Source organism: Drosophila suzukii, chromosome 3 (assembly GCF_043229965.1).
Source record: "Drosophila suzukii chromosome 3, CBGP_Dsuzu_IsoJpt1.0, whole genome shotgun sequence".
Lineage (NCBI taxonomy): Eukaryota > Metazoa > Arthropoda > Insecta > Diptera > Drosophilidae > Drosophila > Drosophila suzukii.
Genome location: NC_092082.1, coordinates 36,076,304 through 36,103,956, shown reverse-complemented (window position 1 = coordinate 36,103,956; position 27,653 = coordinate 36,076,304). Strand labels below are relative to the sequence as shown.

The following is a 27,653-nucleotide window of genomic DNA, read 5'->3' as shown; positions in this document are numbered from 1 at the left end:
ATTAGGGCTGCTCTAAGATCTAACCAGTTGTTGAGTTGTAGAACTTGCAGAGTCCTCTGAGCATCACCGGTGATTTGAAGTTCAATTGCTCCAAATATAACGCTTGTCTGTCGATCATTGGTTGTAGGATACAGACACAAAGGTAGTTAACTCTTCTGACAAAGGTTCCTAGGGTAGATGGATCTCCTTCAAACGTTGGAATATTCCGGATCTGGGACAAAAGCTGATTTAAGTTTTTCACCGTCAATGGGTTGGGTGCCACACCAATTTGTGGTTGCCCTTGAGCTCTCAGTCAACTTTATCACTGACCGAATTGGATTTATTCAGTAGTCGATTGAAATATAATTTATTTTTATATTTTTTATCAGTGCCATTAATTTGCGCTTTGGTTCTTTTGAGGATCTGTTAGTTGCACTCCCGAGCTAGTCGATTAAATTGCTTACTTGTGGGCAATCTAGACCTAACCTGGTTGATCTGCCGAAAGACCGCATGCAGGCAGCTCCCGCATTTTCGGTTACTGGTGTAGATTATTGGGGACCTTTCTACTACAAGCCAGAAGTTCGTAACAAGCCTAAACACCATTTGTATCGCTCGTTGGGATCATCATGACATCGTATGCATCAAAGATGAAGGCCTACCTCGTTAAAATGGCCTCTAGCAAGAGTCGTCCAAGTGATTTCCTGAGCCAGTTGCGTCGTTAGAGTTGCTGTTCGAAATTTATCTCTCGGGCCACGTATTGATACAGCATTTAACATTAACAGCGCTTTTCACGTTCTTTACAAAAAAAACTAGAGAACGCTATGGTCGATCCCATAGACCCGTAAGAAGCTCAACAATATACATGCCAAATTCTAAATCTAGCTCTTATAGTTCCCAAGATCGCAGCGTTCATACGGACGGACAGACGCACATGGCTAGATCGACTCGGCTGATCAACAATATATTCTTTATAGGGTCGGACACGCTTTCTTTAACCTGTTACATACTTTTCGACGGATCCAGTTTATCCTTTTACTCTACTACAAACGTCCACAAACCTTATAAAATGCTAACAGCAATTTTCAAGTACTTTTCAAAAAACTAGAGAGAACGCTGTAAGAAGCTCAAGAATATACATGCCAAATCCCCAATTCTGTCTTCCGTTCATACGGACGCACAGGGTAGATCGAATATGCTGATCAAGAATATATACACTTTATAGGGTCGGACACGCTTACTTTTACCTGTTACATACAAATGCGGCAAAAAAAAATAGCACCATTGTGTAAGCAAGTCTTGGTGCTATAAAATGGTCGTTTTTTTGCAATATTTCCAATCTGTTTTTAAGTGTAAGTAGGGTTACATATCTAGTAACTAAAAAAGTGGTTACGCCCAAAACGCGAACCGTTTTTACAACTTATTATTGCAGCAACAAAAATAGCACCATTATCGGTTTTTGTGTTTAAACTTCACTTCTTCAGAGCTTTTTGTTGTTCTTTCGTTTTGTTGTATTAAGAATAAGTACTACTAAGTGATTTGGTAAAATAATGAATAAAATAGTGTTCCCAATGGGTCATGGGAGGCACTGTAATCAGAAAATAGAAGGACATTCAAAAAGCTATGTTATATAGGCTATGCAAAAGATAAGTTACACTCATGGACAATATAATAGGTGTGTTTTTTTTTTATTTTTAACTTTTTATTTCTAATTCTTATCATCTCTAATCTCAACAAAACAAACTTTTTTTAAAACTTATATTAATTTTTAAAGACAATTAATATAAGTTTTGAAAAAAGTTTGTTTTGTTGAGATTAGTTCCGAGATTGGTTCCGAGAGCAATATGTGGATGTTCTTGAGTGGCCAAGTCAATCCCCGGACCTCAATCCCATCGAGAATCTCTGGGGTGAACTCAAAAGAGAGGTGGGAAAGACTTTATGTCAAAATAAAAGTCAACTTTGGGATATTGTCCAAAGAGCATGGTACAATATTCCAATTGGAACATGTCGCAAGCTAATATCCTCCATGCCAAGACGAATGGAGAAAGTCCTGCAAAATAATGGCGGATATACCGGCTATTAGCTGCCAGATACTTAGTTTAATATAAAAAAAGACCAAACATTGTGAAATATTGATTTAATTTAAACATTTATCTTTGTACACCTATTATTGTGTCCAGCCAAAATTGGAGGATTTAAGGAAATATTTAATTTAGTTGTTTATGAAAAGGTTTGTGAAACCTTTGTTACTTTTTGTTTAACGACAATTAATATAAGTTTTGAGAAAAGTTTGTTTTGTTGAGATTAGAGATGATAAGAATTAGAAATAAAAAGTTAAAAATGAAAAAAAAACACACCTATTATATTGTCCATTAGTGTATTTTGAATCGTCGAATTCTTTAAAATAATGATTACTAGTGACCTAAAACAAGAACCCAAAAGCCTAGCACGGAGTGGGAGAGCCGCAATCGCCCCGTAATTTTTAAAAATTAAGTGCACAAATGCAAGTAAGACACGTTTAAGACGCCTATGGAGTTGAATTTTAATTTTATTATTTGTGAGTACATGAAAAGTTTAATATAAACAAAATTACGCGCTTGGCGACCAAAAAAAATCTCCCTAGACTGCAAAGCAAAGAGAATTTTAAGGACGAGTCTTAAAAAGGTCTCACAGTAAGAGGAAAACCCACTTTATAGTCTGGCGGCTGAAAATTGATTTTGTTTAGATGAAACAGCCTTCAAATTTACATCAGACAACCAACAAACCCAAAATTAAGTCTCCAATTGACATTTACAAAGAATAATCATAGTGAAGCTAGTATCATGGTATGGGCATACTCTCGTACTATGGTGATAGTACCATATCATAATGTAAGCCAGTACATTATCAACATGTTTACTTTGATAGCTCAGAAATTATGATGCTTTTTTATGCTTAATACAAAATTAATTTATTTTGGAAGCTCTACCACTATTATAAACGAAAACATAGAGAGTAGTCCAATATCAAAAATCATTGCAGAAATGTAAAAATAATATATAATAATAATACAAATATAATTGCCTGGTGTAGAATAAAAACGCTTTATTTCCCGTTTTGAGTGGACTGTATTTCAATGATTAAATTTGTCACATTTTCTTGTGTGTCCGATGCCTTCCGTTGTAGTCTTAACACTAAGTCCTAAAAAATCTCTAAAGTGTGACGCAGCACCAAAATACAATAAAAGGGCAAAAGTTAGTATTTCATATACCAAAGAGAATAAGATTCCCCAATGTGGCGAATGGGGAGGTATAAAACTCCATTTGATTCCATCAACGGCCAGCGATTGTGCTAGATTGCGTTGATGCTTCTGCGAAGATAAAAATTGTTGCATCTCATCTAGTGCCCGTTTGGCACCAACAAAATTCTTCACGTTGTCGCTGAAGATCTGTGAGCATTTTCCTCGAAGGGACATGAAACGCCGAAGACATGCCAGGAATGTGTCTGTGCTAAGATCGGTGGCCAGTTCCAAATGAATGGCTGATGTTACAATCAAACAAAGAGGCATATGTAGCCCTTAGTTTTTCGGGGATTGCGCCCTCTCCTTTCCTTCAGTATAAATGGACCAGCGTAGTCACAGCCTGAGTGCTGGAAGGGTAAAGCTTCAGTTATACGGATGCCTGGTAGATCGGCCATGAATTGGTGCTCCGTGAGTTTACGTTGGCGAAAACATTTCATGCAGTTGTGAACCAGATTTCTTATCAGGTTGCGCGCACCAAAGATCCAGTACCTTTGACGAACAATTACAAAAAGTGCAGAAACTCCTGGATGAAGATTTGTCGTATGCTCGTGTTCCAAGATCATTCTTGTGATGCGGTTCGACTTCGGAAGCAGTATAGGGTGTTTTGCATCAGCTGGTAATTGTGAGTTATCCAGTCGTCTACCAACTCGAAGAAGTCCATCCTTGCTGATAATCGCTTCACCAACTGGGAGCGGCTGCGAAGTGGCTTGTTTTCCGTCAGTAGTTTGCGGTCTTCCATGAAACACTTCTGAGCCTCTTGCAGGCAAAGAATGCGAGCAGCCTGAATCTCCTCCATTTGCCAGCGTTGCAGATTTAATGGCCTTGGTCTTTTGGATGAAGCGTAAGGCGTAAGCTACAACGCGTACCAGCTTTGTCCAGGACGAGACGCGTTGAGTCAAAGCTTCGATTGGTGACAATGAGCAGTTTTTCTGTGCGGTTAATGCGGTGGTCTTCACTTCTTCCACGCCATGGTTTTCTAAAAGGGAAGAACAGAACTTTTTAGAGGTCCACTTTACCGCAAGCATTTCTGGATCTTGCAGCCATGAAGTTCCCATCCACCATAAGTCAAAATGGAGAAGGTCCGAAGCAAGCATTCCTCTTGTGGCGCAGTCCGCCGGATTCTCCTTTGTGTTTACATGATGCCATGCGTTGCGCGGTAAGGCTTCGAGTATTTCTGAGGTTATGTTGGCTACAAATGTTTTAAGGTTAGATGGTGGATGTGAAAGCCAGGCCAAGACTATGGTTGAGTCACACCACGCATGTACTTCAATGTCCTTGTGTTGTAGCGCAGCCTTGACTGATAAGAACAGTCGGCTCAGTAGCAAAGCGCCACACAATTCGAGACGCGGTAGAGACTGCTGCTTCAGCGGAGCAACTCTGGTTTTTCCAGCTATGAGTGAAACAGATACGGTGCCATCTGCTCGCACTACTCTGCTGTAGATGACTGCAGAATATGCCTTGATAGAGGCATCTGAAAATCCATGCAGTTCGATGTGATCTTCATTGTTTTGAACAAACCGTGGCAGGCGTAGATCTCGAAGGATGTGTTGGTCGTCACGGCATTTATTCCACCAGTCCGCAATTTTTGGAGGAAGCTTCGTGTCCCAGCCGAGATCGAGTAGCCACAATTCTTGGAACAGAATTTTAAATTGCACTACCACTGGCGACAGAATACCCAGCGGGTCAAAAATGCGTGCCTCATCTGACAGCACTTGGCGTTTGGTGTTGTGCGGATTTGTTGTAATGCAAACTTTGTAGGATAACATATCCTCTTCTGGATCCCAATGAATGCCAAGAACTTTTGCTGTAGAATTGGATCCTTTGCCTTGTACTTCGGTTGTAGCGAGAGATCTGCCAGCGACACGCGATGAATTGGAAACCCATTTACCAAGTTCCATGCCTGCACATTTCATCAACTGGATCAACTCATTTTGATTGCGAATGAGCTCCTCCTCGGTATTTGCTCCGGTCAGTACGTCGTCAATGTCTTCTGGCGATAGTTCTCGCATATGGCCCAACTGAAGATACTCACGCATAAATTGCACGTACTGTGAATGCAGATTGGGGTCTTTCTTTAGGCGGCGCTCTACCCCCCTGAATCTTGTTAGCGCTCCCTGTAAAGTATCCGAAAACTGTTCCTTGGAGTTTTTGAACGGAAGTTTGACGATGTAACGCCCCTTAGAGTCCCGAGTGTGCGTCTTTACAAAGTGCCGTTCAACTTCATCGTCCTCTGGTTTCCCATGGAATTCCTGGTTGACATCCTCCAGCTCCCAAAAGCGCCGTAGCGATTCGTCAATGTCAATAGCCGTGTGCATTGTTGTTGTAGATGAACATCCGGTAGTAACGATAGATGTTATGACCCATCCAAATATGGTCGAAATGGCGATGATGTCGAACATATTTTGACCGGTGAACACGGTCCAAACGTAGTCGCTGCCCAGGAGTATATCAACTGGCGCCAACGACTGATAGTCAGAATCCGCAAGCTCAAAGCCAACGAACGCCTTGAGTGCTGAGGCGGCGATATCGTGTCTTGCCAACGTGGAGGTAATTTTGCTGAGTACGTGAGCACGCACCTTCATTGTGTGATCTGAGATCCTTGACTGCAAGTCCAGTGTGCTGCAGCCTCTAGTTGTCTCAGCTTTGATTGATGAAATTCCGGTCACCAAGATTCGTGACGGTGAGCGTGCCAGTCCGAGCGCCTGTACGCACCGCTCGGAGATGTACGACAGTTCCGAGCCACTGTCCAAAAGCACCCGGCAGGTAGTGTGCGATCCTGTTGAGTTTCTTACAAACACTAGAGCTGTTGGCAATGCACTTTTTCGTAGCCCTTTTGGCTGTGTTGCGGTTGTTGATTCGTTGCACAAGGATTCAGCTGTGGGAGCCACTTGTGCCTGTGCGATATGGCTGATGGTGACCTTTGCATCTTCGGGAGCGCTTGGGATGTGCCTTTCATCATCTCGTGAGTGAGTCGAAGTGACAGCGGCTTGCGAACCAAGAATATCTGCGTGTAGCAGAGAGTGATGACGATTATGGCAATACTTGCACGTGAATTTGGATTCACATTTTCGTGACACATGCCCAGGGTTAAGGCAATTAAAACACAGGGATTTAGCCTTAACAAATGTGCGTCTCTGCTCGATTGACAATTCACCAAACTTTGAGCAGGCGTAGATCTTGTGCTCCTTCGAGTTACACTTCACACAAACGTTTGCTTCCGTTGATACTAAAACATGTGACGATCGCTTTGCCTTGCCATGTTGTGGGCCAGCCTTGGAGTCTATGTCTGACTCACTTTTGCTGAGCTCAAATTCCTCGCAACGTCGGCCTAAAAACTTGAGTAGATCATCCACAGACGGAGATTCCAGTTCTCGGCTTCCTTCGATCCATTTGCGACGGGTTTCAGCATCGATCTTGGCCAGAATGAAGTGTATAATCCAGCAGTCCCTATTAGTTTGCCCTGCTGCATCCAGGCCGCGTACAATTTCGGTGGCTCCGTCCGTTACCTTGCGCAGAACCGTTACATCTGCTCTGGCGGTCGAAGGTAAGGAAACAAATGTCTCCAGCAGAGTGTTAACAATGTGGCGTGGTCTATTGTACCGATCAATTAGGCAAGTCCAAGCAGCCTCGTAAGCTGCATCCGTTATTGGCATATGTCGAATGAAGTCAGCTGCTTCGCCAGTGATGTACGTTTTCAAGTAGTGCAACTTTTGTATTGCTATCAAATGCTGCTTGCTATGGATCGTACTCTCGAAGATGTTTTTAAAGGCTGGCCACTCCTTGTAGTCGCCAGTGAACAGCTTGATATGGATTTTTGGCAATTCTTTATGCATTACATTTGCTGCTGAGTTTGCCCTTAAAAGCGTTGCTTGTTGTTCAGCCGAACGCTCGTTGAGCTGCTGGTGTTGTTCCAGAAAACGAACTAGGTTTTCGTTTCCCACTCCTGATGCCATTGGTGCGGCCTCGTCAGGGTTGCCAGATTGTCTGAAGTTATTGCCTTCTCTTTCATTCTCTTGAGATTCTTCACAGATGCGTATGAGGTTGCGAAATAATGTGCTTGCTTGTAAGTACTTGTCCTCGTACCTTTCGTTGTCGATGGCTGGATCGACGTACCCTTCCTCTTCGTCAAAAAGGACCATTTGGTCGCTGATGGACTCGAATTCTTTCCAGACGATGTTAAGCCTTTCCAATGAAACTTGTATTTCATCAAGCTCCTATTTTGATCCCGCACGTGGATCTTGAGACGCCGCTGCCTTCAAAAGTTTAAACTGATCCATGTTAATCAGCAACTAAATTTTGCTAGAAGGACCAAAGATATGGTGTAGAATAAAAACGTTTTATTTCCCGTTTTGAGTGGACTGTATTTCCATGATTAAATTTGTCACATTTTCTTGTGTGTCCGATGCCTCTCGTTGTAGTCTTAACACAAAGTCCTAAAAAATCTCTAAAGTGTGACGCAGCACCAAAATACATTAAAAGGGCAAAAGTTAGTATTTCATATACCAAAGAGAATAAGATTCAAAATTAAATAACGCCTGTAATGCGTTTATCAACATTGCCCTTGAGCTTTTTATTTAAGAGTCACACAACAATATTCTGGGGTCTACTGACGTCAAAGCGATTGGTTGTTGTTGTTGTATCCCAAGCTTCAGAACAAATTTTGGTTACATTCAGATATATAGAATCATATATTTCAATCAAACCAGTTTTTGAAATCGCAGTTTTTTTTTGGTTTCTAAGCTTTTTTTAAAATTTTGCCATTTTTGCTGTTGCATAACTTCTAAAGTTCTAAAAACCTTCCGCATTGGGGGCGTAACCACACTTTTTTTAGTTACTAGATATACATATAACAAAAAGAAAAACTGCCCACACAATGGTGCTATTTTTTTTGCCGCAGCTGTACTTTCCGACGGATCCAGTAAACCCTTTTACTCTACTAGTATCGAGTATAACCTGCTAATGGATTCCAAATGGACTCTCCAAGATACGCAAGTTTGAAAAGTTTTTTTTTTGTATTTGCGCAGTTGCCAAAAACCCATTCAGCAGTGAGAAAATCCCTCCATCCAAAAAAGAACACAAGTATTCCACAAATTTGTAAGACTTTACATTTTTCGCGTGGCAAAGTCAGAAATGAAATTGCATTTTAAAAGAAACATGGAACCCGGGAAAATATTCCACGTGAAAAGCCCAGAAAACCCACTTTAAGCGTCGACAGACGGATTGCCAAAATCAGTAAAACCGATCCGTTCTTGACTTCGACGCAAATCAGAGGCCAAATGGTGGCAGATTATGGCGTGAATGTGTCACCTCAAACCATAAGAAGACGGCTAAATGAATTCGGGTTATATGAACGCATTGCCCAAAAAAAAAAATTGCTGTCCATTAAAAATGTCAAAAAGCGCCTTCAATTAGCCAGAGAGCATAATCAAAAAGGTGCCAATTTTTGGAAAATGATTACTTGGAGCGAAGAATCCAACTTTAATGTCTTTGGAAGTGATGGTAAACCATATGTACGACGCCCTCCCAACAAACAATTGGACCCCAAACACACGAAGAAGACCGTTTAACATGGGGACGCTTCGATTATGGTCTCGGGCTGTTTCACCGCATCGGGCGTAGGGGCCCTAGTGAAGATAGAAGGCTTTATGAACGGCGAAATGTGCAGGGACTTCCTCATTAACAATTTATCTGAAGAATATGCCGATAATTTGCCACTTGCCTTGATATTTTAACAGGAGAACGACCCGAAACACACCAGTAAGATAGTCAAGTCGTGGCTTAACCAAGAGGCAATCAATGTTTTGCATTGGCCACCGCAGAGCCCCGACTTAAACCCTATAGAGAACTTGTGGGGAATTCTTAAACAAGTCGTTGGCCAAAAAAAACCAGCAAATAAAAACGATTTGTGGCGAATTTCGCAAGAAGAGTTGAAGAAAATCACCCCTCAACGGTGCGCACGTCTTGTGGATTCAATGCCAAAGCGTTGCTCTGTTCTTAAGCAGAAAGGTCATCCCAATCAATATTAAAGTAAATTTATTAAAAGTAAAAGAAATATTGGGCAAATTTAAACTTTTTGAACCTTTTTTTTCCAGGTGCCTTAAGTATGTGAGCAGATCATTTTGGAGATGGTCACAGATTTTTAAAGTTTCTCGTTGAAAATATATTTTTATAACTTGGTTATTCTTCTATTATAACACTGATATGTAGAACTAATGTGACACAACAAATTGGGGATGTGAAATAAAAACTTTTCTTAATGTTCGTTTAAATTCTTGGTTGAAGTCTTGTGGCTTAAGTCTATGAGCACCACTGTACGTATTTTGGTAGTTTATGGGGGATTAAGTTCAAGACGTTTTTATACCCCAAACGTATCAGATATTTTAATTCTAAAGAAGACGGCTTTTCTCGGAGGTAAAGGACCCGAACTAGGTGAAGAATATACGTCCCCTTTTGACAGATACTCCTGTTGCACATGCAACAAGCTGGCAGACTATTATCGACACCGCAAACTGGTGGTCGGAAAATCAAGAATATATATTCGTCCGATAAATACGAAACTTTACATAAAGCTATTTACATTTATCTCCGAAAACAACAAAATTAAGCTAATCATTTCTATGGCAGCTTTATACATATGTATTATATTTTTGAGCTATCCGCGGGAATTTCACATGCTATGTACTTTGTTCTTTTAAAAATTGAGCGAGTTATAATCATCAGCAATTTTCTTTATGTCAATCATAAAAAGGAGAGAACGGTAAAGTCGACTGTCTCGACTATCAGTGTTTACGTCAAAAGGGCGTTTAATTTCAGGATTTTCCTCTCCTGGAGTTTCCTTTGATTTTGTTCCAGCAGGCTTGAACCTCTCCAGATAAGTTCCACTTACTATAATTGCCGGTCATACAGCCAGTTTTTCGAACCCTATTTCGATTAACTTTCTGTATGATATATTGTCTAAATCCAAAAGTGATTAATCCGACGCAACGGCATTAAATATATGTATGTATTTCAATTCCGTTACTTGTGCCCGACAATAATCCAGTTTCCTTTGCCCACAATTGTACACTTGAAACAATTCCAGTAGATATTTCATTGCTACTATTCAACTAAAGTATTTGTCAAAGATATTTTCAATTCCAATCGTGTGTAAAATATAACTCAGCCATAGTAAAAAATTCCCGATAATAAAATTGTTTCTTAAGATTTGCACTCTTTATTTTTTACTGTGTTCCAGCTGCGGGTGTATATTTACAAAAACAATCTAATACAGTCCACTCTAACTACTCTTTCTAATACAGTCCACTCCAACTACTTTTCTCGACCTACAAATACGGCTAAACTATTTCTAAAATTAAAAACAAAGTTACAAATTCCACAAATTTACTCCAGCAAATCGTTTGCAATTTAGTTTTGCAGGTGACAAACAAACGCACCGACATACAAACATAAGCGAAGTCTTTCCCATTCCCGCAACGTTATTATGCTATTCGCACCCCACATATATACATACGTACAGTGTACATACATACGTATATCGATATTTTCGCCAGTGCACAGTGGGTCAAGAGCTCACAATAAATGTTCCTTTCAAACATACAATATAAAAGTCCGTAATTCTTTACATAATTCCGACCATCCGATATAATAAATATTTATTGACTCTGCCTACCCGACAGTGTGATCGTATATATTTACAATCTTAATTGGTTCCTAAATTCCAATTTGATTCCAGTCCGTTTCCTTACTTCTCAATTAAATTTCTAAATTATTTAACGTCATGGGAACATCAGTAAAATCCGCTTTAACCCGATTTATGGCCACAGCTTGACTGTCTGATCCACTTTGAGGACACTGTGAACGCTCCAGGTGCTCCTGCCCCAACGTTATCCGCCTGTAAAATCCGACGAGATCACTTCAATTCCTTGTGGCAAACGGTAAAGGCAGCATACGACGTGTGCTCCGACTGCATTATAGCTGCAGACGAGACGCCGCGATTGCAGGTGAACAGTCACCTGAAAACACTTATCAATGTGCAATCCATAGCACAGGAGTCGGGAGCAGCCTTAAAGGAACTTCAACGCACTTTTCAAAGTTGATTAATTTTCTTATATTTCTTATTTCTTTTATAAAAATATTTTCGGACATGGCTAGATCCACTCGGCTAGTGATCCTGATCAAGAATATATATACTTTATGGGGTCGGAAACGCTTCCTTCTGCCTGTTACATACTTTCCGACGAATCTAGAATACCCTTTTACTCTACGAGTAGCGGGTATAAACATTTTTGAAAAATATAAACTCGTTGTTTTTTATAGCTATTTTAAAACGCAAGTCTTTCGTGGGCCACCCAGTACAATAGGGACGGAAACGACTTTTTTTCTTTCTATAATACAGCTGTTTTATAACTGTAAAATTATCAAGAAAAAGAGTTGCCGAAGTCGGCAAAATATATCCCTTTCAGAACAGGAGCGGAAGATTTGCAATAGTTACCGGGCTGTGCGGTTGAATCACATAATAATTAATTATAAATAAATTCGAGTCCGGTTGAATTTTTCGGAAGTGAAAGGAATACAAATAGCATTAGCGCATTTAATTAAGATGTAAGTAGTTATGCGAAAAAAAGGATTTGACTACTTTTGTTTTTCCTTTTAAAGGGAGAAAGTTTAATGTATAATGTACAGTGACGAACTTAAGTGTTGGCACACTTAGCAGCTTGAACTTCAAGTGCGCTTTTCTACCTTTATAAACGTGTTATAAAATTCAGCAAAATTATTTTGGATAAATGGAATATTTAACAACCCAATTAATTTCGTTTCATTGAATTATCTCTTAAAAATACATTTTTAAAATTATAAAAACAAAAAAAAACAGATTTTGCTGAAAAAAGTCTTGGCACACTTGTCTTTTTAATAACTATTTCCTTAAGACAAAGTACAATTTTTTTTGCAGCTAGAAACCCAAAATCCATTTGGGATACCGTTTTTCGATCCATAACTGGTTATATTCTTGACCTTTATAATCAGTTTGTTTTGTCTAGCTGCAAAAAACTTGTACTTGTCACTTGACATGGCCTTTCGGTAGGCTACTGGGAAAATATCCTTGCAAAAGACCTTCTTATCCTAACGTGTCAGTCAGTCATCAGTGCTGAGTAGATCTGAGGGCTGTCATTATCCTTTTATGTGATTTTATTGCCTCACTGGCCACTCAAAGCTTAGTATCGTTTTATGTGATTTGCATTTTTGCATAGTTAGAATCCTTTAGAACGCCATAAAAAGCTCCGAACGATAAAATCGACTTCAGGGCACCTATTCACAAATTTTAGTATACAGCTGACCCTGTTCCTGAATATAAAATATTATTTGTCGCAGAGATCAGAATATTTATTTTTGTTGTTTTTATATGTAACCATTTTTGGTGTAACTTAAGATACTAAATCTATTTTATGATACTAATTTATGATACTAATTTAGTATATCTCTATATCTTATGTTGTATTATACTATAATTTAGCAAAAAAAAAAAAAAAACCATCAAATCGGCTAAGTCTTAACAAAATAGTTATTAAAAAGACAAGTGTGTTAAGACTTTTGTTCAGCAAAATCTGTTTTTTTTTTTGGTTTTATAATTTTAAAAATTTAATTTTTAGAGATGATTCAATGAAACAAAATGAATTGGGTTGTTAAATATTCCATTTATTTAAAATAGTTTTGTTGAATTTTATAAAACATTTATTAAGGTAGAAAAGCGCACTTGGAGTTCAAGATGCTAAGCGTGCCAACACTTACATATGTAGGTTCGGCAGTATATATTGTACATCCATTGATTAAATCATGTTATTATAATTCTTACTTACTCAGCGACGTCTGGTTCGCCATCCTCGCCACTGTTTGGATCTGGTAAATTACTATCTGACGATTTGTTGTTCTGACTATAAGGACTACCCGACTCAATGTTGAGCTGGTCGACCTATAACCAATATAAGTTAATTATATAAATAATCCTTTAGGAAAAAATCTAGTACCAGCTTAGAGACTTCCTGGTCTTCTGCTTTTTTAGCCCAATCACCCATATTAAGCCGCTTAAAACAAAATACTACTAAACTTATTAACCGGCTTGAAGTGGGGCCATTTAGACTTTCGGGAAAAAAACCCAATGGAAGTAATAATTGCATCGTTATTTTGAAAAAGTGTAACCTCATTCCTAATACCCTATTCACACAGAGGAGGTTTCCGCTTCAGCTACAAAATTCCGCTTCAAGCACACGGTTGCAAGAAACGATATGCATTTGAACTGCATTGGCGTCGTTATAATAATATATTGTTGGTGCAGGCCCAAGGAGCTTCCAACGGTTCAGAACCCAGCAATTGATCTCATCTTAAAAATAAATATTGCCATTCTCATTTCTAAGAAATTGATTAACCTCCAGCTTATGTCCTTCTTGACAGGACCTGGCACCTGTTGCACAAAATCGTACATTATTTAGCTAAAGAAAAAGCCATTTGAAGGCGCATGCACGATTCTTGCAAAACAAATATAGTCAAAGAACATTGTGTGGGAGAAAGGTGTTATAAATGCTTAAATAGGTCCAAACGATTCTAACTTATAGAAATTCTTATGGTGTTACTTTTGACTCAAGATAGGCAAGCTATGCTTGCCTCAGTGGAAATCTCAGCTTTGAAGAACTTGCTAATAGCCATGAAATAGTCATTTGGCGATAGTTTTGAGATTTTCTTTATATTTTATGAGCAACTGAACTTCCACGTCCTCTCACTTCTGATACGAGTTTCTCATGCCAATCAGATGTTCGCTTTAGCTATTCTCTATGTGAACAGAAATCCGCTTAAAGTCGTTGTTGCGGGGACTATAATAGAAGCGATGTGCTTCATATTATAGCCTTGTCACACTAGGTCGGGTTACCTATCAAGTGAGCCACTAACCCGATCACTTTAACTAGTGATTATACTCGGTTATCCCCGGAGGGCAATCAAATGCTTTGTCAATGTTTTCTATGCAAATATGCACATACTTTCGATCCTTCTCTTGGGTTTTAATAAATGTATATACATTAATTTGATTTCTTTGTCGCAAAGCTCTTTAATATGGTTAATTATATATATTAAAGTATCCCACTCCCTGTTATATGTATCTTATTGACGAATAACTCCACACCCCCTGTCAACACACTTCTTATTACGTATGACTGTGTACCTTGCTGTGCCAGAACAGCTGTTTTTGTTTACTTCTCTAGTGGTGGACCGACAATGATAGGAAAAATTGCCGAAAGATTCCAAGCACCCGCCCACCACTAGATGCATATGCTAAGCCTGTCAAGAAAAACCGAGTTAGCACCATAGCTTCACCTTGGTGTACGCAGCCTTTGAGCGTCAGTCACTCAGGCGCTTCTTACACTACACAGTATTTATGCATAGACTATACCCGTGTGGTACAGTTATACCCCATTTACACAGAGGGGGCTTCTACTTCAGCGGCCAAATTCAGCTTCAGAAATTTTCTTTTCATGGGAAATACTCGTGCTAGAAAGAGACTGCTAAAGGGCGCTACAACTCGCTTCAACGGTAAATGAGACAGCCCATGCTGACACGCTAGCATGTATAATGTCCGCCAAATGATTTTTGCATTGCTATTAGCAAATTCATCAAGGTTAAGAGATTCAATCAGGCAAGCGTAATGAAAATTGAACAGGGGATATTGTGGGCCAACAGTGACGCGACGAGAATTTCTACCCTTTTAAGTAGGTATAACAACTTTCTCGAATACGGTTCTTTGACTATACCCATTCCTAAGCAATAATTTTTTAATTTTTTACATATTCTTTAGACAACAAATTCTGTTTTGGTGAAACAGTTGCCTGGTCTTGCCAGGAAGGACATAAGCTGGAGGTTAGTCCCTTTTCACGATAAGATCATTTGCTTAGCTCCGATCCGTTGGACGGCTCCTTGGCCCTGCAGCAAATACAGTTTCTTTATTTCTGTATAAAATATCATTGAGGACCTGTAACTGTGATATCCAACCTCTAACCAGACCAGAGAAACAACAAATGGGGTGGGAATCGTTTTATTGAGTACATTCAGATTTTGAAATCCGAACTGCGGTTGCATTTTTCGTGATTGAATGCGTTCTCACCAAAAGGCCGTTTAATTTCTCAGGCAGTGTCGAGCAGCAGTTTTCTCCAGATGACTACTACATCTCGCTTGCTCGCACTGTCATTCGCACAAACACGCACGTCGCGCAGCAAACCGAAAATACCCCAGTTCTAATATTTGCTTTCCTTTGAAATGCATGGCTTTTGAAAAATTCTCAAAATAAACTATCTTTGAATTTGAAATAACAATTTTAAAAATTCACAAGTTTTTAAAACTTCTGTAATTAAAATTTGCAATCATTTGCAATGAAAAACAGAAACACACTGATAAGATAGACCTTAGCAAAAATATTACGAAAAAGTCTTTCTAAATTTTGAATCAAACTTGAAAAAATCGCAAGTCCTTAAAAACATTTTTTGGGTCAATCGATAGGTATTGACGAGACTAATAAATTGGTTTTTGCATCGGGCAAGGCCGGCTAGCTAGCAAATCCCACGGTTGGATCCTTCCAGCCCTCTGGTCGCACAACAAGCCGGCTGATCAGCGGTCTCGGTCTATCGATGCAAACGTAAACAAACAAGCAGATGAGACTTTGAGTTCTGCTTGCAAAAGCCGCAAAAGTCGAAAAAAGATACATTTTCGAATTTCCTCTGTTGGTACCAACACATACATAATATTTTATTTAAGGCAACACTTTTTTACCTCCTATATTTCACCCAAATACTTGCCCTACCTTACTTGGAGCACATTGTGGTCCCTCACCTTTATTTTACCAATTCAGATTCATTTTTTTCTTAAGCAATATTATAAATATATCAATTAAATATGGATGGACGATTACGTAAATAAAATGGACGATATTTTGATAAATTATGGAACAAATATGATATATATATGCGGTAGCTAATACCTAAACGCTTTTTTATAAATTTCCCTTTATTTTTTTGCAGCGCAAACCCAGATGCGTACTTAATTGTTTTTGTTTTGGTTTACAAAAGTTGGTTGATCTTCGGTTATTGGATGACGTAGTAGATTAATCAGCACAGGCGAGTGATCAGATCAAAGATCCGAAAAACTTTCGGCGCTAATCAGGATCCTATGAATGTTTTTAGTTATTGCCAAGTCAATTAAGTCTTTTTATTTTGGGTCTGTTATGTTGGTCAAGCTTGTTGCTGGCTTTTATGATTGCATTATAAAGCTGCTTTTCTTTTGGAGTCACGAGATCCCCAGTGTGTGCGATGAACTGCTCGCCTAATGAGTTAAAGAACTGCATAAACTCACCTTCAATTACAATAAAACGAGGGGGTCAGTAAACAGCACCTAGAGTAAGTTGGTTACCACTATCCAGTCTTTTTTTTTATTGATGTGGCTTGAATATAGATAGTTACCAAACCCTTGTAGCGGTGGTGCCTAATACGTTGTCTAATCAAGATACCATCGGGAAAGTTTTGTTGCAATTGGAGTCGAGTGGGAGCGACGTTATCGATAGTTTAGGTCGATAGGGCGATAGCTGCAGCAGCGGGATGAGTCTGGCGGGCGATCTGGCCATTTGAAGATTAATCCCGGTTCGCTCTGGGATTACTTCAAATGGCCCATGTATCCAATGACCCAATGCTGAGAGAGGCCATGTAATATGGCGGGGGCGATGATCAGCAGATACCGTGATAGTCGCGGCCATACTGTCCTACAATCAAGGCAGATTCAGCTAGGAGTGAGAAAATAAGTTGTCTTTGTGCTTAAAATTGACAAGCAGCCGGGGTCCCAATACAAAGGGCCCCGGAAAAATTTATTGGAGATCTGCTGACATCTGCGCGACTTCGACATACCTGCCAGCCCGACTTGGCGGCCCAGCAAACGGTGTCCGTTCGACCCGTATCAGCGACCAGCAAGAAGGGCCTTTCCCAGTCGACGACGACGTCCACATTTCCCGGTGAGTCCGTTCCGGAGTACCGCGTCATCCTCCTCTCGGGAACTTCCAGCGGTCGCATTGCGGCGCTGAGAAGAATCGCCATTTGTCTGGCAGCCGAATCTCGGACTGTCATTGCATAACTCACCGGAGAGCGCCTTTTTCCTGTGTTGAGATCCGGATCACTGCTGGCCTCCGGCGAGAAGCCTTCCGCCCGGGCTATCATTGCCTCCAGGCCCGGCCCAATAGTGGCTGAAATTTAGCAAAATTAAATACACGTGTACCTTGATTATATATATATAGATATCTACTTCCCTGTTTGTGAATTTATCCGGAGTTAGACCCGAGAGCCTTATTTGTCCTCGTTGTTTGCCTAAAATTAAAAAGGTCGCGAGCATTAGTTAAATGGTATAGTTTACAGTGCAGTTACGTACCTTTTTGGCCTGTCCCTTCTTTTCCCTTGGAGCTCCTCAGGATTAGGTGACCATACACACGCGCATCGCGCATGTTCCCTTGAGGCCGCGTTTCCATGCGAGCTCTACCAATACATGGCTGGTAGAGCATAATTCCCGCGGCGCCTGTACCCTTTTCCAGCCAAACAAAATCCTCTGCTTTGACCGGTCTTAAAGGCTGAGGAAGGATAGATCTGTTAAGAGGAGCATGTATATAAACGATTGTACTTACGATATTTATTAAAACCTTTGTAATACACACGATGTGTGAGTAATCTTTCCCAGTGGGGGAGATGGAACCGCCGTAGTCGCGAGGAGGGGGCTCCTGCCGACAGCGAATGGGTGGTGCCCTGCAGCATCTTTATGGCATCCATGGTTGGGTGGGAGCGCTTGGCTAGGACATCGATAGCCACCAAATGTAATCCATTTTCCCGACAATAATTGTAATTTTAGATTTGTTTACGTTTTTGCCCTTAGTGATGACCGATAGATTAGTAAAGTGAGACCGCGAAGTTATCGATACTTATGTTGCGAGCTGTGGCATTAGGGGTACTCTGCCCAGAAGACGACTGAGCTAGCGGCACTGCCACCGAAAAAAGCAGTTCGTAACATATTGGCGCCCAATTTAAACAAAATAAATTGTCGAGGCGACGACGTCTCGCCCATTTATGACCCTGACGCCCCCGCCATCACGACCTATGGCTTGCAACATAGATTGCAATTGCTAGGGAGTGGTGACGGGGAAGTCAGCTGAGTAGGGAAGTTGGAAGTAGAACGGGAGGCACGTCGACATTGCCGACGATTTGCTCCTGGTCACAGGTTTACCAGTGAACCGGTGATGGCATCTTGGGGCAAACCAAGATTTGCGTCACGGGATGCACTGAAGAGAATCTGTGATAATTTCTGTGATAGAGTAGTTTTAAGGCTTGTATTTTGTTATTTGTTTATTTGAAATGTTTTTTTTTGTTAGGATGTGGTGTTCCTGGGTTTTTCTCCCCGTCCTGGACTTCTAATTTTATGTCGGTTGTGAACTTAATAGCGTAATCGTGACCCGTAGCAACCCTACGCGCTGCACGGTTACCTCGATTTAAAATAGAAAAAAAGGGCGGGAAAGAAAAGCCAACAGGAGCCAAACCAGCCGATGTCCTTAACTGGCGGCTATCACCACGGGTGATAGCTAGTCCAGTTGACGAACGGCTAGGCGGAGACGGGAAAGTAGGATTTTTGGAAAAAGCGCAAGACAGTTAGGTCGGAAGCCCACCGGCGAGGGTCAGTTCCATCTCCCCAAATCAAGAGTAGAGGAGGAAAAATATAATACAAGAAAATAGGAGATTTGGAAAGGAGTTGGAAAGTGAGGAAGATTTGTTTATTGTTATTTATTTTTGCTATTAGTTCTTTTCGTATTTATTTTCTTATTTATTATATTATTTATTATTGTATTTATTTGTTGTCTTATTTATTTATTTATTTATCATATTTATTATCGTATTAGTAGTTCTTAAGTATTTATTTCAAAATTCTTGGGAAACATGTCCGAGGGTAAGGACGTCAGGGATAAGCACGGTCACCAGCTCAGGTCGATGGGTCCTCCTGGCGACGACAAGGACGATGTCTGGTCCACGGACGTAGAGGGTGCCGCTGGGTTGCCGCGGATATCGCTGGCTGGGGGTTTACCCAGAACGCCGGTAGGCGGTAGTGCGGAGGATCGGGTTAGGGATCAACCGGCGGACCTGCTGCACCATCGGTCGCCCAGGGTCCTGGATTTTAAGGCGATCGTCGAGGCGCAGGATCAACTTCTGGGTCCGGAGCAGAAGAGTCCCCAAAAGCTAAGCCTGGGACAGGATACAGCGGCGGAGTCGGCGATGAACGCAGCTCTGGCACAGGCTGCCCAAACCTATCGCGCGTCACAGGAGGTAGGAGTGAGCCAGGCGTTGCGGGACGAAATCAGGAACGGATTCATCGACATGATGAAGTTGTTGAACGACGTCCTGAGGCCAGCCGAGAGCAAACCGCAGCCGCTCCAGGAGGGCGCGAGTCGCCAAGGGTCAATGGTGCCCACTCCGTCGTGTCCGGAAGGCGGCGCAAATGGTCCAGCGGAAGTTCAGCAGCGGCAGGAGTCAGGAGGAGGCTACCGAAGACCACCGGAATTACCACCCAGGCAGCGACCTCGACTGCCGGTAAATGACTCTCCAGGGATCGACAGCAGCCTGAGCCAGGAACCCGAGTACCATCCGACAGGCAGGAGTGATCGCCATGCACGGCCGTGGCGCGAGGACCGAAGGACGGTGGATTTTCGGGACGAGCCGCGGTGGTACGCAAACGCTGGAGCCGGCAACGGGAACCACTACATCAGAGTGGACCGCTGGAACCTCTCTTTCAGCGGCGAGGACGATGGCCATTCCGTGGACGACTTCGTGTTCCGTCTGGAGTTCCTGCAGCGGCAGCATCAGTGTCCGTGGAGTGAAGTTCTGCGCAACTTCCACGTACTCCTATCGGGCAGAGCGAAGGAGTGGTACTGGGTACACGTACGCCAGTCCAGAGTGGACACTTGGGCCCAGCTGCGCAGGGCTCTGATGGATCGGTTCCGTGGCCACCAGACGGAACACGAAAGGATGCACGAGCTCCTACAACGTGAGCAACAGCCGGGAGAAAGTGCGGATGACTACATCCACTCGATGCAGCAACTCGCCTCACGCCTGAAAAAACCAATGCCAGAGCGGCAGTTGGTTAAGGTGGTGAAAAAGGGCTTGAGGGATGGCATCGCTAGATATGTTTACGCGATGGACGTACTCACGGTGGACGAACTTCGGGAAGAGTGCGTCGAAGTGGAGAGGAGTTTCGGTCGTCGAGGGCGTGCTGCTTACCTGCAGCAGAACAAGATACGGGTCAGCGAGGCACACGTACAGGATGAAGTCGACGAGCAGCGACACCTGGAGGTGGACGAGCTACGTGGGCGAGTCCGAAATCCATTTAGGCCAGGTTGCTGGAATTGCGGGGCTGCGGAGCACGGATTCCAAGATTGCGAAGCCACGGAGTGGAGGAGATTTTGTTTCCGGTGCGGCAAGCCGGGCGTCATTTCTCCGAAATGTCCCGATTGCGCGGAAAACGGTCGGCTGGGCAGTCCGAAAGCGGGAGGGACTCGCCCAGGTTGGAATCCCGCGAAGTAGTGCCGAAGAAAGAAGAAGAAGAAAAGAAAGTACATAGTCCATCTAATAGTAATAAGTATTTATTAAGATACCTACCGGAGGTAGGCTTCGCCGTTATATGGAGGCACGGAACCGGATCTTTGCGGAGCATCAGCTGAGCGGCATGCGTCTGGTCTCACGGAGAGTCCAGAAGGCAAGGGAGCGCTTCAGGATGAGGAGGTCCAGACGACGAGAGGTGGTGGCGGCCGTTAAGCGCATTGATTCCGCTGATCCTCGACCCTTCGCCGACGTGGAGACCTTGGGCAAGCAGCTCAACGGCTTGTTGGATACAGGCGCTAGCGTAAGTGTGCTGGGCAAAGGCTGTCGAGAGCTCGTGGAAGCGCTGGGAGTTACCGTCCAACCGTATTTTTCGGTAGTCCGTACGGCTTCTGGCGAAGATCGATCCATCATCGGACGCTTGGAGCTGCCTGTGAGGTACAAAGGCGTAAGTAAGCCGGTCACGTTCTACCTGTGCCCATACCTGGAACAAACGGCGTACTTCGGAGTCGACTTCTGGCGAGCCTTCGGACTAGCTCCAGCCGTCGTGGGGAAGCCGCCGACGAGAGGCGTCAAGGCAGCGGAGGAAATCCATGCCAGCCAGATGGAGCACTATGCCGACCAGGAAGATGAGGACGAGGTAAGGGAGGAACCCGAATCCTGGAGCCTTTCTGCGGAGGAAAAGCTGGCGTTAGGCAAAGTCAAGGAGGAGTTCCTTACCTTTGAGAGGGACGGCCTCGGGGTCACCAGCATGGAGAGGCATTCCATCGAGCTGACGGAAGGAGCTCGGGTCTTTAAGGATCGTCCGTATCCGATGTCTCCGGCGAAGCAGAAGGTGGTCGAAGACGAAATCGACAAGATGTTGGAGCTGGGTGTCATCGAGGAGAGCAAAAGCCCGTGGAGCAATCGCACAACAGTGGTGTCGAAGCCAGGGAAAGACCGGTTCTGCCTGGATGCCCGGAAGTTGAACGCCTTGACTATCAAAGATGCATACCCTCTGCCCAGTATAGAAGGAATCCTCTCCAGAATAGACCAGACGCATTACATCTCCAGCGTTGACCTGAAGTTTGCGTTTTGGCAGATCGAACTGGATGAGAAGAGCAAGGCGTACACTGCGTTCACGGTTCCAGGCAGGCCGTTGTACCAATTCCGAATGATGCCGTTCGGACTGTGCAACGCGGCCCAACGCTTGGTGCGACTCATGGATCGGGTGATACCAGCGGAGCTCAGATCCAACGTCTTCGTCTACTTGGACGACCTGCTAATCCTGGCTCCAGACTTTCAGACGCACCTGAAATACTTGCGTCGGGTAGCCCACAGTCTGAAATCAGCCGGATTGACCATAGGGTTAAAGAAGTCGAAGTTTTGCTTCAAATCTTTGACTTACCTAGGGTTTATAGTCGGAGGTGGACTGCTGCGGATGGATCCTGGACGTGTTACGGCAATCCAGAAGATGCCTTACCCGAAATCCATGAAGGAAGTACGTGCCTTCCTCGGCACAGCGGGATGGTATCGACGGTTCGTCAAGAACTTCGCTACGCTAGCCGCACCACTCTCCGAGTCTTTGAAGAAGGCTGGAAACACGAAGTTTTCCCTAAGTCCCAGCGCCACCCAGGCAGTGGATGACCTGAAGTTGGCCTTGACGAGCGCGCCGGTCCTGGTTCATGCGGATTTCAAGAAGCATTTCTTCATCCAGTGCGACGCATCCCACGTTGGCGTCGGCGCGGTATTGTTTCAGCGGAACCAGGACGGAGACGAGCAGCCCATCGCGTTCTTCTCGGCCAAGATGAACAAGCACCAGGTGAATTACTCGGTCACGGAGAAGGAGTGTCTGGCGGCCATCCTAGCCATTCGGAAGTTCAGACCGTATGTGGAAGGGATGCCGTTCACTTGCATTACTGATCACGCCAGCCTAAAGTGGTTGATGACGATGAAGGATCTGTCCGGACGACTCGCAAGATGGTCTCTCCAGCTGCAGGGCTACGATTTCAGCATTGAACATCGCAAAGGCAGCGAGAACGTAGTCGCCGACACTCTATCCCGCATCATCGAGGAAGTCCGGATAGATCCAACGGAGTTACTGGGATTCGAGACGACCGAATTTGCTGCGGAGGACTATAAGGAATTAGTGCAAGACGTGGAGTCTAACAGGGAGCACTTACCGGACCTCAAGGTGGACGACGGACTCATCTTCAAGCGCATGAGTAATCCCAAAATGGACGAGGAATTGGAAGGATCCGAATGGAAGCTGTGGATTCCGCAAAGCCTGACGCACAGCTTGCTAGAGCGTGCTCATTCGGACCCCAAGGCTGGCCATGGTGGGATGACGAAGACCTTAGAGATCCTGCGACGCCAGTTCTATTGGCCAGGGATGACCATCCAGGTACGGGAATACGTCCGGAGTTGCGAGGTGTGCAAGGAATCCAAAGCGCCAAACTTCCGGATGCAGGTCGGAATCGGAAGAAGGGTAGAGACGGAGAGGCCATTCCAGAAACTGTACGTCGACTTCCTGGGCAAGTATCCGAGGTCCAAGAGTGGACACGCCTGGATATTTATCGTGGTGGACCACTTCTCGAAGTACATCTTCTTAAAGGCGATGAAGGAGGCGACGGCGTCGAACGTTGTAAATTTCCTGGTAAACGAGGTATTTTACAAGTTCGGGGTGCCTGAGACAATACATTCGGACAACGGCAAACAGTTCGTATCCAAGGCGTTTGAGGAGATGATCGATGGCTTCGGTGTACAGCACATGAGGACTCCCGTATACTCACCACAGAGCAATGCCGCGGAGAGGGTAAACCGGAACGTCTTGGCCGCGATTCGCAGCTTCTTGGACGAAGATCACCGGGAATGGGATGCACATCTGCCGGAGATTGAGGTGGCCATCCGAAACTCTGTCCACTCAGCCACAGGGGAAGCGCCGTTCTTCACCGTTTTCGGCCATCACATGTTCCTCAACGGTTCCAGCTACAAACTAGCCAGACGACTCAGGTCTCTGGTCGATCATGAAATGGCCGGAATGCAGACCAAGGACAAGCTTCGGGTAATCCACGCCAAGGTGCAGAAGCAACTGGAGGGTGCATACCAGACGAGCCGGCAGCGCTACGATAAGCGAGCCCGTACGCTGCTCGCCAAGCCAGGACAAGAAGTCTTCCGCCGCAACTTCGTGCTTAGTGATTTCAGCAAATCTTTCAACGCCAAGTTTGCTCGAAAGTTCCTTAAAGCCAGGGTGGTCAAATCCGTCGGCAGCAATGCATACTTGCTGGAGGACCTCCAAGGCCGCAGTCTGGGGGTATATCATGCCAAAGACATCCGGTTGTGACCTGAAAAAAAGGACAAACAAAGTATACGAGCATCGCGATCACATCTGCATACTTCCCGTAATGCGTGGGCCCCGCGTTAGGCGCCGATCGAACTGCAGGATGGTATCAGTGCCGTGTTGAATCCCATCGAATCTCCAAAGCTACCAATTATTTCATCGTTCTGCTGAAACTCCGGGCAGCGCCCCTCGAAATCTTTGGTTGATGTTGCAATTGGAGGCGAGTGGGAGCGACGTTATCGATAGTTTAGGTCGATAGGGCGATAGCTGCAGCAGCGGGATGAGTCTGGCGGGCGATCTGGCCATTTGAAGATTAATCCCGGTTCGCTCTGGGATTACTTCAAATGGCCCATGTATCCAATGACCCAATGCTGAGAGAGGCCATGTAATATGGCGGGGGCGATGATCAGCAGATACCGTGATAGTCGCGGCCATACTGTCCTACAATCAAGGCAGATTCAGCTAGGAGTGAGAAAATAAGTTGTCTTTGTGCTTAAAATTGACAAGCAGCCGGGGTCCCAATACAAAGGGCCCCGGAAAAATTTATTGGAGATCTGCTGACATCTGCGCGACTTCGACATACCTGCCAGCCCGACTTGGCGGCCCAGCAAACGGTGTCCGTTCGACCCGTATCAGCGACCAGCAAGAAGGGCCTTTCCCAGTCGACGACGACGTCCACATTTCCCGGTGAGTCCGTTCCGGAGTACCGCGTCATCCTCCTCTCGGGAACTTCCAGCGGTCGCATTGCGGCGCTGAGAAGAATCGCCATTTGTCTGGCAGCCGAATCTCGGACTGTCATTGCATAACTCACCGGAGAGCGCCTTTTTCCTGTGTGGAGATCCGGATCACTGCTGGCCTCCGGCGAGAAGCCTTCCGCCCGGGCTATCATTGCCTCCAGGCCCGGCCCAATAGTGGCTGAAATTTAGCAAAATTAAATACACGTGTACCTTGATTATATATATATAGATATCTACTTCCCTGTTTGTGAATTTATCCGGAGTTAGACCCGAGAGCCTTATTTGTCCTCGTTGTTTGCCTAAAATTAAAAAGGTCGCGAGCATTAGTTAAATGGTATAGTTTACAGTGCAGTTACGTACCTTTTTGGCCTGTCCCTTCTTTTCCCTTGGAGCTCCTCAGGATTAGGTGACCATACACACGCGCATCGCGCATGTTCCCTTGAGGCCGCGTTTCCATGCGAGCTCTACCAATACATGGCTGGTAGAGCATAATTCCCGCGGCGCCTGTACCCTTTTCCAGCCAAACAAAATCCTCTGCTTTGACCGCGTAAATATCCGAGACGGCGGCCAGGTTTCGGTCTTAAAGGCTGAGGAAGGATAGATCTGTTTTTAGGAGCATGTATATAAACGATTGTACTTACGATATTTATTAAAACCTTTGTAATACACACGATGTGTGAGTAATCTTTCCCAGTGGGGGAGATGGAACCGCCGTAGTCGCGAGGAGGGGGCTCCTGCCGACAGCGAATGGGTGGTGCCCTGCAGCATCTTTAGGGCATCCATGGTTGGGTGGGAGCGCTTGGCTAGGACATCGATAGCCACCAAATGTTATCCATTTTCCCGACAATAATTGTAATTTTAGATTTGTTTACGTTTTTGCCCTTAGTGATGACCGATAGATTAGTAAAGTGAGACCGCGAAGTTATCGATACTTATGTTGCGAGCTGTGGCATTAGGGGTACTCTGCCCAGAAGACGACTGAGCTAGCGGCACTGCCACCGAAAAAAGCAGTTCGTAACAGTTTTTTGTCTAGAAGAAGTAGCCTCTTAAGTTAAAGTTATATTTATTTGTAAGATGAGTTTCTGAGAGCAACATTACGTTAATATGTTTGTCAAGTAGGAATTGAGATAACTCAAGCATTTCTTGTGGCGGACTCGGAGTCAAAGTCAGATGACTATCTAGCTGCGTTCGCAAAGAATACATCAGGGGTTGATTTAGATGGTTTAAACACTCGCTGATAGATTCGACTTTTCACCTCCTTATATATTGGGCAACCTCTGAGCGGTGTCATTACCGCCGCAATTGCTGCACCTTTTAAAGCATTGAACGTCTTTGCTCAATGTGCAGTGTGCGGAGTCATGAAGCTCTCCACAAGCTTTACACACTGGGCGCAGTGTTCAGTATGACCGTGTGTGTCCATATTCTTGAAAATTCATAGGCTGTACAGGTCCGTTGCGATTGTATGGTTCTTCTACAGTGATTCTACGATGTAATAGAAATTGAAGTTTCTAAATAGGGTGCACTTAAGTTTTTAAGAGAACTATTAGCTGGTTCAAGTTCTACCTAAAATAGCGGATGGGCTTCCTTTCTTCGCTTCAAATGGTGAAGACTGGCTTAGCGTTATATGCCTTTTCTAACGCCAAAGTAATTTTTGCTGTAACACCAGCAAGACTCTATGCCAGTGGTCGGCACACACATATCATCACAAGTTTGCCTTGCATTAGTGTGAGTGTAACAAACACGAAGTTTGCGCGCGGCGTGCTGTAGCGAGACGTTTCTCTGCTTTGCACTGAGATCCTCTGCCACAGCAACAAAAAAGCGCGCCGAAGTTGAGAAAAAATGACCCGAAGACCCATGCCGAAGTCACACGAACATGTACGTTATACGTGAGCGAGCAGAGGATGGGCAGAACACTTCCCTATGCCCACTAGATAGGCCGCTGCCGACCACTGCTCTATGCCCTTAAAAGCTACTTGTAGGCCCTTGCTGCTTTTTAGTTGGTACGTGCAGAAGTAAGGCTTGTTGCCGGTTAAAGTCTTCGGTAATACTCTATAATTATCTTCCGACTTCATTTGAACTTTAGTTTCATGGACATTACCCCGTACAAGGGGAACTACATATATGAATGTTGTCCTTTTCAATAAGCTCTACCATTTTGTTAGCAAGAGCATTGGAGCTTTTCTAACGTGTGGCCTTGGCTTCTTTTTACAATCTTCTTCGGGTTCGTCAGAGTTGACTGCTAGAACCTATTGTTATTAGTCTTTTCGCTTGAAGATGCGCTGGAACTGCTACGGGTAATTTTTAATTTGGAGTTGAAAGGGCTTAACTTTCGTTTGACTCGCAGAATTTGTTTTAGTTGGGTTTGTTTTAATCGGTGATTCGTTACCAGTGCGCTCTGCGCTGCGAGACGGTAGCATTGGAGAGTATGAAAGAGATTGCTTACTTGCTGAGTTCAAGAGTTCGGTCGTCGGGTTGGGGGTAATTGACCGCTGCGTTTTTGCATCAGCAGAATTTTTGGTTGGTTCGGCTACAAAAGAAAAATATGCGTTGTTTTGTTGCACAGAGAGCTGCCTTTGCGTACCAATGTCGTTTTGACTTATCTTCTTTTCTCGTTAAACACTTATTAATACGTCTATCAGAACACTGTAGACTTGTGTAATTTATTTTGACTCCCGGAATTCAGTGAAAAAAAAACT

At 43.8% G+C, this 27,653-nt stretch overlaps 3 protein-coding genes across 13 annotated transcripts in view; all 3 read right to left on the bottom strand.

The window, feature by feature from the left end:
• The window catches only part of Dbp80 (putative ATP-dependent RNA helicase Dbp80), a 203,323-nt gene extending 189,889 nt beyond the window's left edge, over nucleotides 1–13,434 (bottom strand). For 4 of the 6 annotated variants that reach the window (XR_011604351.1, XM_070996668.1, XM_070996672.1 and 1 more), the window contains exons 1-2: nucleotides 13,279–13,433; nucleotides 13,111–13,223 (exon numbers count right to left, since the gene is read on the bottom strand). Coding sequence is in view for 4 of the 6 variants with exons in the window: in XM_070996668.1 (XP_070852769.1) it covers nucleotides 13,111–13,223; nucleotides 13,279–13,428 (263 nt within the window). In the remaining 2 variants the exon portion in view is untranslated. Of the gene's footprint in view, nucleotides 1–13,110; nucleotides 13,224–13,278 lie in introns of all 6 variants that reach the window. The other 2 variants (XM_070996673.1, XM_070996671.1) reach the window with 2 other exon arrangements.
• Nucleotides 13,435–15,988: 2,554 nt separating this feature from the next.
• On the bottom strand, nucleotides 15,989–18,222 carry LOC108007416 (uncharacterized). 5 transcript variants are annotated; one of them, XM_070995668.1, is made up of 5 exons: nucleotides 17,952–18,222; nucleotides 17,702–17,897; nucleotides 17,416–17,640; nucleotides 17,188–17,356; nucleotides 16,692–17,066 (listed from the first exon to the last, which is right to left on the bottom strand). In XM_070995668.1, the coding sequence occupies exons 4-5, from the start codon at nucleotides 17,347–17,349 to the stop codon at nucleotides 17,052–17,054; spliced, it is 177 nt and encodes a 58-aa protein (XP_070851769.1). In that variant the 5' UTR covers nucleotides 17,350–17,356; nucleotides 17,416–17,640; nucleotides 17,702–17,897; nucleotides 17,952–18,222; the 3' UTR covers nucleotides 16,692–17,051. The 5 variants fall into 5 exon arrangements, with proteins under 5 accessions (XP_070851766.1, XP_070851767.1, XP_070851769.1 ...); XM_070995667.1 differs by having other exon boundaries at nucleotides 17,188–17,640; nucleotides 17,952–18,216; XM_070995665.1 differs by lacking the exons at nucleotides 17,702–17,897; nucleotides 17,952–18,222 and adding an exon at nucleotides 15,989–16,681 and having other exon boundaries at nucleotides 16,750–17,045; nucleotides 17,188–17,493.
• Nucleotides 18,223–19,111: 889 nt separating this feature from the next.
• On the bottom strand, nucleotides 19,112–25,862 carry LOC118878478 (uncharacterized). Of its 2 annotated transcripts, XM_070995662.1 has the most exons (6): nucleotides 24,804–25,109; nucleotides 23,673–24,682; nucleotides 23,064–23,337; nucleotides 22,289–23,016; nucleotides 21,386–22,222; nucleotides 19,112–21,332 (listed from the first exon to the last, which is right to left on the bottom strand). In XM_070995662.1, the coding sequence occupies exons 1-2, from the start codon at nucleotides 25,107–25,109 to the stop codon at nucleotides 24,668–24,670; spliced, it is 321 nt and encodes a 106-aa protein (XP_070851763.1). In that variant the 3' UTR covers nucleotides 19,112–21,332; nucleotides 21,386–22,222; nucleotides 22,289–23,016; nucleotides 23,064–23,337; nucleotides 23,673–24,667. The 2 variants fall into 2 exon arrangements, with proteins under 2 accessions (XP_070851763.1, XP_070851764.1); XM_070995663.1 differs by lacking the exons at nucleotides 19,112–21,332; nucleotides 21,386–22,222; nucleotides 22,289–23,016; nucleotides 23,064–23,337; nucleotides 23,673–24,682 and adding exons at nucleotides 25,318–25,544; nucleotides 25,599–25,862 and having other exon boundaries at nucleotides 24,704–24,972; nucleotides 25,032–25,256.
• Nucleotides 25,863–27,653: the final 1,791 nt, after the last annotated feature.